Consider the following 12,172-nt stretch of genomic DNA (forward strand, 5'->3'; position numbering starts at 1 on the left):
CGAGCGCGCAGTTTTACCCATCACGCATATAAACCAAGATGATGACCAAGAAGGAAGCGTGTCATTAGATATCAGATCTACGAAGATCGTGCTCCTTTTTGGAAGAGGAAGACCAGGAACCGCCTCCAGTTTCGGACGTGAACTCGAAAACCCGCAGTCTCATCTAGCTTCCAACATCGTGGTCCGAATTACCATCGTCCCTCATATCGACGCTCGACACCGTTCCGTCTTAAGTGCGGGGGCAGTCGACGGACCTGCACTTGCCGCAGTTATCTTCCGCAGTACTCGCGCACAGACACAGAGCCTTGCAGATCATATCGTCGGCGCCGCACTTCTTGCTACATTCGTACCCGGCATCGCGGCAAGCTTTACAGTGTTCGCTGTTGACGTCGTCATCATCGCTTCCCTCGCGAGCGTTGGCAGCGGCAGCGACCTGCTCATAGTCGGCGGTCTCAGGGCCAGCAAGAGCGATGTCGTGGTCGGTGAACTCCCATTGATCGCAGTCTTGAGGAGCCTCGACGCAGCCTGTGGTAGAGTTAGCATAGATAAAATTGGAATGAAGCTCTCGCTGAGCTAGAGAATGTCATCACGTACCTTTCTGACGACAGATTGACTTCGGGTTCGAGTGTAGCATACAGGCGCAGTAACCCTCGCAATGGGGACCAAATCCGCACGCCTTGAGGCAATACGGCAAGGCCTCGGAGCAGCCCTGTGTTGCGCAGGTGTTGTCGTCGCCGTTGACATCAGCAGTCTGAACAAAGTCGTCGGGAGCGTCTTGGTTGTAATTGATGGTTCCAGGGTCAACCTGAGTAGCGGTCTCGGACGAAGCCTCCTCAACAGTCGCAGACGCAGCCTGATCAACAGCCGCAGAAGTATCTTCGTCTCGACGAACTTTGCCACTGAGCTCGTACTTCTCACAACCTTTAGGCCCTGGCTTCTTGCACGCTGTAATCTGTGTTAGCGAAATATCCAAACTCCCACTCCACGGCTGCCGCAGGGTATCAGCTGTTTCACCTACTCGGATCATTGTTGCACTTGATGTTCTTGCCTAGAAGCTTGTACACCTTACACTCGCAGTAGTGCGCGCAGTGAGGACCGTAGTTGCACGCGACAACGCAGTCTTTCACGACATCCCTGAAGTTCCTCACGTCGCTCTTTTTATCGTTGTTCGCGCTTGCGAGAGCGGCGAGGCTGACGAGTACGAGGAAGATGGTGGTGAGGAAGCGCATGGTGATGGGTTAACTGTTCGTGGGTCGAGTTGCGTTGGTGGGGATGGGAAGGGAGGTGAGAGGCAGGCGGAGGCGCGGTGGAAGGAGCTTTTTGACTGAGGAGGTGAGAGCGCGGTGGTGTATTTACGTCACCGCTTGACGAGCGTTTGCGCGTGGGGAAAGCGCTGCCTAGGTGGGTGGATCTTGTGGAGCGGTCGTGCGTCGCGTATGAGTGAAGGTGAATGGAAGGTGCGCCTTGCGCGCGAGAAAGAGTGGCCCGGGGGCGACGCATATTCTGTCGTAATCGAGAGAGTATGAGGCTCTGGTACTGCTCGCAGCGGAACATCAAATGCAACGCGGGAGCTGAAGACGGGTAAGACAGATGTATCCTCGTTGGCGATCCTATGTTATCTGCTCTTTCCCATTTCACGTAACTCAACGCTCAGCTCTCTTTTCACTACAACCTCCTTCCGCACCCAGATATCAGCATCCTTATCTCCTCTCGTAGAAGACGGGTTCCGGCTTCGCTGACTAGAGATCTCTATATAACTTGACAAGTGCCCTGTAACACCCGCGGATGTGTAACCCGACATCGTAGCAACACCCGCATGCTGTGCGCTCCACAGGCCCGAGTCGAGACTCATCATAAAAGGTTTCAGGAATGGGATGGTCGAAGTCATTATACTGGCCACTTGCACTATTTGTCCACAGACGACGATGTGCCATATTGAGTGGAGAAGATCGCCGTGCTGGGGTAAGGTGCGGATGTATGCGATTTGGGCGGCTGAGGCAAAGACGACGCTGTGATCATTTGTGTTAGTGCAAGCGGAGTGGTAAGGCAGTCTTGACAAAGCGTAAGACGACTTACACTATGCGTGACCAGAAGCCTGTGATGAGCGTGAAACGTTTTTCGGGTGTAATTTGGAGTGGTAGGACCATCAGTGTCGGTACACCTGCGAGCGCAAGGTCGGTTACGATGTTCATGACAGCGTTGTAGGTTCGTACGGCACGCTGAATAGCTTTAGTCGCTTATTTACCTAGGTATACCAGGCGATTCAGATGATCCAACTTACAAGGTCCATGCACTTTGGATTCGTGATATCCCATCTTTGCGGAGACGGACATTGAAAGGCGATGAGGAACACAGCGCTCAATCCCCATAGCACCGTTAAAATACCTGTAGCGCGCATCATCCTCCGATGTGTGTCAATAGGCGTTACTGACGCTAGCGAGACGAGCAAAGAGCCTTTGGCGGCAACGATCGCCAGCACGCTCAAAATCTCGCTGCTGAACAGAGCCTAACGCTGTCAGCCTTGCGTTTCAAAATCTCTGTACTCCATACCTTCCAGGCCCCATTAATCTGATCCGGTTCGAGGCCAGATGAAAGATCCCCAATCGGCTGGCCCGCTGGACTGAGGAGAGTCGCTGCCTGCCCTGCTGCGAAGACCTGCAATGCTGTTCGTCAGTGTACGTAGTCATGATTTTCTTCCTTAAGTACATACCAAGGCCACTAAGAGCACAAAGTCGGCTTTGACAAAACGCTTTGACATGGCTTTCTTCGTCGCAAATTGCGCTACGACTGCTAGTATCGAGAAGGCAAGGAAAAGCCATGCGAGGATCTGAATCAACGGTGCTGCATAGCCTTCGTGGAACGCAGGACGCTTGCCAGCATCCATAGCTTTGCGTCTGAAAAACATGATGGTTTACTTTTGAAGTGAAGGGCTGATATGTCGTAATGGTCGACCGCGAGGTCATGGCGTTAGTGATATAATCCAACGCGAAGAACCCAGCTCTTCCTATCGTTATCTCTGCGCCTCATCCCAACACGCTGTAATCGCATGGTGCTCACGGACATCCCAGGGCGAAAGACGCAATGTGGTCCTGCTTCCATCTCACCTTGAAGCTCTTTCATCGAGGATTCCTGAACCCGCTTGGCTGGTATCACACCCACGTAGGCGTGTGAAAATGCTCCTTTCGAGAGCTTGCATGCGCGATTAGCTATCATACGCAAGGGTATGCAAGAAACTTACTTCTATAGTACTATCATCCGGAAAGGCTTGCGTATGCTTCACAAGCATGTTATGATGTTCCAACGTTGTGATAGGCCGCTTAGAAGATCTGCGCCACATGCGTGCAGACATCCATATCAGACCACCAATCAGCCGGAGAGCAGACCATGTGCACATGTCGACAAGACGCAAAGAGGAAGCCAGCGGTAAATGAGCCTTGCGGGACATGCCGTAGGTGTTTGTGCGACCATGGCGGCTGCTTCAGACGTCAATGCTTAGCCAATGCTAAGCCTCGCTCGGGACGGTAGCGTCCGCGGCACCTAATCCAGCTTCCACCCGGATCCTGCAGGATGCGGATTTGCCGGGGCTCCTTTCATTGAGGTAAGGGTCCGACTGTTGCGCTGGGAAGAGCTGGGGACTCAAAGCTGGTTCGAGCTATGTGGAGCGCGTATGTAGTACTGAACTAAAAGTATACCTCGTGTGCATGCGAAATCACGAAGCTGGCTCTCCTGTTCGAATGTGAATAGATTTGCGCACAGAAGAGCAGCTTCGAACCATCGTGGGAACGCCGTTATCAAGACCCCCGCGCGGCATGCAGTGCGGCAGAGAATGCGGCACAGCATGTAACCTGCTGAATGTGTTTAGCGAGACAATCTGGATGAATCCTCGCGTAACCGACGTTTGAACGCGAAGACGTGCATCATAGCTAGTTTAAGTGCCTGCATTTACTTTTTGTTCGTCTCGCACCCATTGCAGTCTTCGTTTCCATCTCTTCTGTTTGATTGCCTCTGTACATACCTCATCCGAAGCCATGGAACTTGGCAACCGAACGAAAGCTGAGGCTGTCACTTCGGCCATTGAGGACGCCGAGCATGATGGTTACACTCGAGATGACAGGGATCTCATGCGGCTGGGGAAGAAACCGGTGCTGAAGCGTAACTTTGGCTTCATGCAGATCTTGGGTTTTGTAAGTTTGAGTGTATGGGACGCGTGAAATACACTGACTTTATCTCCGTAGTCATGTACTGTGCTGGTGACCTGGGAGGGAATCCTCCAAGTATCGACCCCGAGTTTGCTCAACGGCGGTCCTGCAGGCGTGTTCTGGGGCTACATCCTCATATGGATTGGTTCATTATCTATCTACACGGTTTTGTCGGAGTTGTCGTCCATGGCGCCTACGGCAGGTGGGCAGTACCAGTAAGGGAATTGTCCATGACAATGTTCATAGCTGACGTGCTCATAGCTGGGTTGCAATGCTAGCCCCGCCATCGTACAGAAGATTTCTGAGCTACATCACCGGATGGGTGACACTCATTGGCTGGCAGGCCACTACCGCTTCTTCTGCATACCTTGCCGGAACCATCCTGCAGAGCACAATACTCATGTGCGACGAAAGCTACTCGCCAAAGCCGTACCAGGCGATGCTGCTCGGTTGGGCTGTGCTCGCCTTTGCGGTCATCATCAACACGGTCGGAAGCAAAACACTCGCACACTTCGAAGGATTGATCTTGATACTCCACATCCTGGGCTTCTTTGCAATCCTGATCCCGCTTGTGTATCTCGCTCCTCATAGCAATGCCTCAATCTTCACCACATTCGTCAACACCGGGGGCTGGTCGACGCAGGCGCTTTCGTTCATGGTCGGGCTTCCATCATCCGTGTTCGCCCTGGTTGGTGAGTGTTTTTCCTGATTAAGTGATGGGGCCAGGATCGATGCTAATTCTGATAGGTGTTGATTCATGTGTGCACGTAAGTTGCTCTTTCGCCGATCGGTTGCGGTCGTGCTAATCCAAATTCAGATGGCCGGAGAAGTCAAGAACGCGTCTAAAGTCGTTCCACGAGCTATCCAGATCAGCGTATTGCTGAATGGCACACTTGGTCTTGCGATGTTGATCGCGTATCTGTTCTGTCTTGGGGATCTGGACGATGTTCTGGCGTCCTCAGCAACACTCGGATACCCCTACCTATACGTGTTTTTGAAAGGTACCGGCTCAGCTGCTGGGGCTGCGACCATGGCTATGATCATGTGGACCCTCGGCGTCTGCTGTCTGGTGGGCCTCATGGCTGCGACTTCACGACAGATGTGGTCTTTCGCGAGAGACAACGCTATGCCGTTTTCTGCTCAAGTCACCAAGGTGAGTAGCTCTCCCAGTTCACGCAGCCGTCTTGATGCTAACTCTCACAGCTCAATCCTCGAACGCTCATTCCTGTCAACACGATCCTCATCACTGCTGTCATCAGTGTGCTTCTGTCGTTCATCGCACTCGGCTCGTTTGTCGCCTTCAGTAACATCGTCAACCTCAGTATCGGCGGCCTCTACGCTTCATACTTCATCGTCTGCGCCCTGCTCCTGTGGCGACGTCTCAAGGGCATCAGTCCCTACAACGCGCGAGCTGCGATGGTAGGACCAGAGTCGCTGCAATGGGGTCCTTGGAAAGTTCCGGGTGCGTTTGGCGTCGCCAACAACATCTTCGCCTGCGTCTATCTGTTCGTACTGTGGTTCTTCTCGTTCTGGCCGGGCTCGGTCAAGGTCGATGCGCAATCAATGAACTTCAGCTCAGTCACGTTTGGAGGGACCGTGCTATTCGCCATCGTCTGGTATTTTGTAAGAGGCAAGAAAACATACGTCGGGCCCATCGTTGAGGTAGCCTTGTAGTACTTCGGCGGAATGGCGAATTTTGGTGAAGATAGAGCACAGTAGCTTGAGCTGGCTTTCGTTTTCCCTTTCAGCATGCGGAAGGCACAACAGAGCCCAGAGTGCCGGTGCGACGAGAAAGAGAGGCGGTGCTATCGCGATAGATACATTGATATCGATAGAATGAAAGCGAAATAGCAAGCCTTGCGCAGGCAGACCCGTGCCTAAGTCGATAGCGATGTTTGTGATGCTTCGTGTGCTTCGCGGAACCGAATAGTCATACTGGCCAAGAAAAGGCCAGTGCGCGGTCATCTCTTGCCCTGGCGGTGCGCAGCCGGCGTCGCTCTACTGCCAACTGAATTCGGTGTCGGCCCCACATAACACGTCGTCATTGGGCGAGCTCGCGGTGCTTGAGCTTCCCCGGCAATCGCGAACAGTTGGCGCAGTACATACTACATAGATGGGATTTTATGTTTATCTACATGTTTACTCGAATGAACCCCATGCGAGGGAGATGAAATGCTTAGCACAACTACCGCCATAAACGTCGCTTCTTATCCCTGCCAACGCGTCACTGGTCATATCGCCTACCACGCATCGCTATACAACCCCCTATACTCCTCACGAACGCGTGTTGATGCTGCTTCCATGATACTACGACTCGTCATTGTGTAGAGCCAGTCTCTATCGCCTCACGCTTCCAACACTTACTGCCCATGGTCAAGGCTGGTTGCGGATTCCGCTGCATGCCGAGGAACATGCGCACCGTGTTCATGACCGGAAAGAGTTGTTAAAGGTATGTTGTTTGATGGCTGTGGCGCAGTGTCGGAAGAGGCAGAGCTACTCGCGCCATCCGATGGATGTTGAGGATCACGCGTAACCATCGATGCTCCTATGCCGGAATCGCCGGTTGACGGTGCCGAAGTGCCAGATGATGAGTTTGGTGAGGTACGTCCCTGTTCGACCGCGCCATCTGGATCGGAGGGTTCATCGCCCCCATTTCTTGTCACCAACCACTCGGTAAAGACTTTGAACAGCTGCCACGCCGCCTGCAAGAGCACCAAGTCAGAAATAATGATCGAAAGAACCAGATCACCCGTGGACTTCAACTGTGGCACCTGGCAATAGTATTGCTGCCTGATGACCGAGGGAGCAACGCCAAGAGGACCACTGGTCGAGCGCTGGGCGTCGAAGGGAACGCGCTCCGGGCCGAATCGATCGGTTGACAAATATTCGTGTATAGTGGTAAAGTTCGCCGTAAAATACTCAAGTGCTGTCTCGTTGTTGAGGATGTTTGGCGTGTCGACCTGTCCCAAGTCCGCGAGGACAGTCGAGTAGGCTGCTTTGGCTAGCATGTCAAGCGGTACCCAGATGTTGGGATATACGCTTCGTCCATTGAGATCGCCCAGAGTGGTCGAATTCTCGTTGCCACTGCCGGGCCATATGTTCCTGAAGCCTACGCCATTATCCCTGGCCACGATGAAACGGTAGTTGGGAGTGAAGAAGTCTATGTTGGCGATATCGTCTACTGATTCGGTAGGCATGAGATACACTAGGCCCTTCTCGATAGCATGTTCGCCCGCATTGAGCTTCTTCTTGCGATATTGTTGCATGAACCAGGTTGTGTATCCCCAGTAGTTGGACATGAGCGACTCGCCCCACCACAGACTCGCGCGCGTCTGCTTGTTATGGGTGAGGAACTCTCTACCCGAGGAGCGACCCTTCATCCGCGAGAGCGTTGTCGGTGATGGAACGTGGTTGTACGTTTGCGTCAGGTTGAAGAAGACAATACCTAACGGACTCGAGATCTGGCATGTGGCATACGTTCGGACTGCAGTGTTCCATCCGGCGTAACGAATCTGGTTGGTCGCTTCGTCCAAGGCTTCGAACTGAATCCCAATCGAGACGATAGAACAATTCTCTAAGATGTTGTTCTGATATGTTAAGGACGGCAGTTCGTTTTCCTGCGTGTCTTGCTCAGTCCAGACAGCTTCGAGTGTGTATGAGAGCGCAGTCTGGTTCGTGAAGAAGGTTGCGTGCTTGGAGAGGTCCGCGGGCATGCACTTGGGTTGTATCCTATACGTACGGGTATAAAGTCAGATCAGTCAGGCAAGTGGTGTTAGATGTGAGTCGAGCATGTCAAAGACATGGCGACCTTTACTCGGATGGAACGTACTTGTTGGTGAGGATATTCCAGGATGGCCAGCCATCTTGCGATCGCTGGGTAATGGTCGCGTTAGGGTCGAATGTTCTCTCCAAGACTAGGTCAAAACCGCTAATGGCGACGTTGATGTATGTGAATAGTGCCGTCAAGCAGAGTCCGCCAACAACGACAGTTGGAGTATACCACCGGTACGGATAAGGCCGTACCACAGGGTAAGCAAAGCGTGCCTGATGGGGTTGTGGCATCGTCGTGAATAGTCTGATTTGAGTCTTGGGAGAGCGTGAAAGATAGTGGCGGCAGGAAGTATGTGAAAAGACATCTTTTATATTGACACAATACGCAGCATACAGGAATGCCTCAGTGATTTGGGTGAGGAAGCCTAATGCAATGCGACGAATAGCCGGAAGGATTCACGAGGCAGAACCAAGGCGCTCAGATTGACACTGACGAAATGTTGAGGCTCTGGATGCGGTGTAACATTGCACGAAACAAGCCATGGCTGGAGTCTGACAGCGGGAGGCTGGTCTATCTTTCAGGAAGACGACTTTGCATAACAAAGGGGAAATGCTCATCCAATTCGCGACTGTTGCAATCGAGTGTGTGACCACGCAGATATTCAGGTAGCTTGTAGCCATCCACAGGGGCTACTAGACGCATCACGCAGCTTCTTTGTAGTATTGGATCAAAACAATTCCACCACAAGAGGCAGTCTCGGACAGCGAAAGACTCGCAAGCCGCCTTGCGTTTATTGAAATGCATGTTTCCGCGCAAAACCCACAGAAGTACAGGTTTTATTGTGGGCTGCACCGGACGAAACCTTGGCAGAGGGTGATACAAAACTCAGTGGAGGTCTTGGGGGTTACACGAAGTGGATTCCGCCGCGCAGGACGGAATCGGAAAAAGCAGATGATAGGCTAGGAGAGCAGCGAACAACCAAGAAGGCGCAGTGATAATGTAAACAATGTTTTGTGACATAATAATGCATACCGTGGCGTGCCGACTCCGTGCATGAAGCAAACATCATCGTGATGCTTGCTCCAGCCTCCAGGAGAACGCCTGAAGCTCTGGGAGACGCAGCCCCACATGGGTATGTACCACAACATTAGAGAAGACCTCGGGAAACAACACTGCCATCTCTTCGCCACCAACTCCTTCATCCCGTACGATGTCGCTTCCTACGCATCCGTCCAGCCCTCCTCCCTCCCAACCACCTTCTCAATCTCCCTAACCACTTCCTTCAACGGCTTCAAAATCCTCCTTTGATAAATCACAACAATACACTCCACATCCCACATCTCCAACTCCCCGTTCTTAGCCCCCTTGTATTTGCCCAACAGCCCAAGCCCCTCCGCAACATCCCCAACAGGCCCCAGCGCAGACCTAAACTTCTGCACCGCGCGCGACCCATCTTGATAAATGCTCTGGCTCTTCCTTACAAACAACTCGATAGCCTTGTTCCGCTCGATCAGCGACATCAACCCCAAATCATGGAACGCCTCCACCTGTGCGTCGATATGCGACTTCACGGCTTTCAGCAGAGTCAAAGTTTGGTTGGCGTCAGAGCGTGTCATGACGGTGCCGTAGATGCTTGTCACTTGGCGGGCAAGCCGTTTCTGTAGCTGGAGATGATGTTTTTTTGATGCTAGCGTTTCGAAATCGGGTTCGGAGTCGTAGGCGAAGTCGGTTTGGGGGGCGGTGGTGGTGGCCGTGCGGCCTTTGAGGTAGAAGGATGTGAAGCCTGGCATTGTGGATGGGTTGTGGATTGAAGTTTGGGCGGTCTGATGGTTGATGGATGAAAGTCGTTTGGTGGTTTAGTGGTTGAGGAGGGTAAAGAGTGTGAACGCTTGGTGAGGCTCAGAGACCGAGTCGTTATATAGATTGAGGGGAGCGTTAGTGGCAAGTATCGAGGTTCTGGTTCCTGCTTATTGCTTGCATGCAGCAGTGAGTTTGCGCTGTGCATGAACGACCGCGTACTTCGAGGTCACAGTGGTTTCCACTTCACAAGGAGTGAAAGTCATGAGATGGGGAATGAACGCAAAGATCTAGGTTGGTCTTCCGGTCTTAGCGGGATACTTTAGGTGTGTACATTAGTGGGTTGGTAAGTCGATAACGGTGGTTTGCCAGGGCTGTTCGTCGGAATGGTCGTCTCCATACTCAACCACGGTAGCCAAGGAGGTCTAGGTTGATGAGGCTATATGGAACTGCAAAGAGTCAACGCTTACGATGGTAGTCAGTATTAAAGAGCAATGTATACCTAGGATATTATCATAATACATTGAATTTATATAATCATTGTGTCCTCTCAACGTTGTCTACAATACCAGCACGTACGACTCCAGCCTTGCTGCCGCAGAGCGAACAGTCTTATCCCACGATGAGGATGGTGACCGCGAGAACCGCAGCCATACGGACGCCGGTTGCCGGTTCAATGGCGGCGATAATGCTGATTGCAAGGACGCTTGCTGCCAGGCTATACTTTATGACAGGGTCAGATGCTGCGTAAGGACATCCACGTGTATGGCACTTTGTAGCAACGTCGTCTACTGTCCAGTCGGCTGTAAGGAATGGGACAGTTTGGTGGCGGGGGTAGGCTAGACTCAGTGCATGGAGTTTTTGCAGTCTGCGCCTGGATGCGCGCATGGCGATGCATTTACAAGCGGCTGTAGAGAAGTGGACTGTCTTCATGTTGGAATTGAGAAGTTTTGGAGTTGTCGTTGTCGGTGCTTGAAATCTGAACTGAGTGCTGTGGACGGTATGAAAGACTAGACAAAAGAAGCAAATGTTAATGTTGTAGCCTGTTCACAGTGCAACTTCGCAGTATGATGTAGCTGAACGCCGAGGAGGGGTGCATACACAATGTTTGGTCGTACTTGGAAAGACGTACCCGGTCGTGATACCTGTAATCCCACTCGGTATTGTTGTCAGTAGTCAACTTGAGGTGTGAAAGGATGAAGTTCTGTTGTCACAATGTAAAAGGTAAAGAGTGGCGGCACCTCGTCATTCTGGATCGAATGAAAGTTGAATGTATTGATGAGAAGCCCCAAGCAGCAAAACAATGTCGGGATAAGTGTCGCCAACGATAGCCCTTCGTTCTCAGTGAGGCACAAAATGTCCCATCTAGATCCTATCATACTTGCCCTTATTACCAACCTTAGGCTGTCGCTGTCGAACCGTGGGACTGCATTCTCAAGTCATTTATCGATACTCTCCAGACCGGTGGGATTGCTATACTTGGTCAAATGAACTGGGACAGCTCAATAGCCGCCTGGGAGCGAACGGGGAGCAATCCTGGTGCGTTGAAGGGCCGCTTTCGCCATGTTATCCAGTTCTCTCGAGGCGTCATCCAAAAGCTGCATGCAACGGTACAGAAATCCACGAGTGTACTATCGAAGCCGATCCTCTGTCCGAGAAGTCAGCTTTATGGGCCCGTGACCATCTTGTTCAGCTTTTCCAACTCACGCATTTTGTTCAGCTCGTCCAGAATCAACTGGAGCTCGTCCTCGTCCATGTTCAGCGAGGGAATGAGGGTGGTGGCCTCTTCTGCGGTGTCCGGGGTAAGCGTTCCTAGCAGCCTTGTCAGCACCACGTCCATTCCCTTCCGATTCGTGTATTACCAAGCAGTGCCTTCTCGACAACGGAGATCTCAGGGTGCGCATCGAAGAGGGCAGCGATCGAGTGCAGACTGTCTTCCTCCTTGTAGCGGGCGAAGTTGTCTAGGTAGTCGAGGAACTGTGTGATGGTTCTGCTACAGTCAGTCCTGGCTCTTTCATTGACGCTCCCCATGTGTCGTGTCTTCTCGAGGCGACTCACATGCTGTCGTTGTATATCCTATCGCGTAGAGGGTTGTTCTCGGGGTCCTTCTTCTTTCGGGCCTCATGGACGGCTGTGACGACGGCGCGCGCTTCGGAGACGGAGAGAGCGTGGACGTCTTCAAAGTCGCCCAGCTTGATCTCAGAGCCCATTTCCTCCTCTTGCTGCACCGGGGGCTTTGGGCGCGAAACTAGCCTCGGGGCCTTGAAGACGGGTGGCTCCTGCCTCTGGGGCGGCGCGTGTTCTCCCTCTCCTTCCATGGTGAAGGAGTGTAAGGTATGTGGTAGGCCGGTAAACGACGGAAGGCAAAGGTATAGACGCGGTCGGTGAGTTGTGATGGTCTTTG

At 52.4% G+C, this 12,172-nt stretch overlaps 6 protein-coding genes across 6 annotated transcripts; 1 reads left to right on the forward strand and 5 right to left on the reverse strand.

Moving 5' to 3' along the window:
* Nucleotides 1–229: 229 nt before the first annotated feature.
* J4E85_009136 (uncharacterized protein) lies at nt 230–1,229 on the reverse strand (the record flags this gene model as incomplete). The annotated part of the gene is made up of 3 exons (XM_051473360.1): nt 230–525; nt 595–945; nt 1,019–1,229. The coding sequence occupies 3 exons, from the start codon at nt 1,227–1,229 to the stop codon at nt 230–232; spliced, it is 858 nt and encodes a 285-aa protein (XP_051323023.1).
* Nucleotides 1,230–2,072: 843 nt separating this feature from the next.
* J4E85_009137 (uncharacterized protein) lies at nt 2,073–2,905 on the reverse strand (the record flags this gene model as incomplete). Its single annotated transcript, XM_051473361.1, has 4 exons — nt 2,073–2,219; nt 2,282–2,506; nt 2,551–2,655; nt 2,711–2,905. The coding sequence occupies 4 exons, from the start codon at nt 2,903–2,905 to the stop codon at nt 2,073–2,075; spliced, it is 672 nt and encodes a 223-aa protein (XP_051323024.1).
* A 1,123-nt stretch (nt 2,906–4,028) lies between these two features.
* J4E85_009138 (uncharacterized protein) lies at nt 4,029–5,873 on the forward strand (the record flags this gene model as incomplete). Its single annotated transcript, XM_051473362.1, has 5 exons — nt 4,029–4,184; nt 4,236–4,414; nt 4,494–4,887; nt 5,017–5,352; nt 5,403–5,873. 5 exons carry the CDS (start codon nt 4,029–4,031, stop codon nt 5,871–5,873), a joined length of 1,536 nt encoding a protein of 511 aa, XP_051323025.1.
* A 686-nt stretch (nt 5,874–6,559) lies between these two features.
* On the reverse strand, nt 6,560–8,261 carry J4E85_009139 (uncharacterized protein; the record flags this gene model as incomplete). Its single annotated transcript, XM_051473363.1, has 2 exons — nt 6,560–7,928; nt 8,029–8,261. The coding sequence occupies 2 exons, from the start codon at nt 8,259–8,261 to the stop codon at nt 6,560–6,562; spliced, it is 1,602 nt and encodes a 533-aa protein (XP_051323026.1).
* A 930-nt stretch (nt 8,262–9,191) lies between these two features.
* J4E85_009140 (uncharacterized protein) lies at nt 9,192–9,761 on the reverse strand (the record flags this gene model as incomplete). Its single annotated transcript, XM_051473364.1, has 1 exon — nt 9,192–9,761. One exon carries the CDS (start codon nt 9,759–9,761, stop codon nt 9,192–9,194), a length of 570 nt encoding a protein of 189 aa, XP_051323027.1.
* Nucleotides 9,762–11,434: 1,673 nt separating this feature from the next.
* J4E85_009141 (uncharacterized protein) lies at nt 11,435–12,086 on the reverse strand (the record flags this gene model as incomplete). Its single annotated transcript, XM_051473365.1, has 3 exons — nt 11,435–11,580; nt 11,631–11,758; nt 11,827–12,086. 3 exons carry the CDS (start codon nt 12,084–12,086, stop codon nt 11,435–11,437), a joined length of 534 nt encoding a protein of 177 aa, XP_051323028.1.
* Between the last annotated feature and the right edge of the window lie 86 nt (nt 12,087–12,172).

The sequence above is a fragment of the Alternaria conjuncta genome, assembly GCF_024043145.1.
Source record: "Alternaria conjuncta strain BMP 0040 chromosome Unknown scaffold_15, whole genome shotgun sequence".
NCBI lineage: Eukaryota > Fungi > Ascomycota > Dothideomycetes > Pleosporales > Pleosporaceae > Alternaria > Alternaria conjuncta.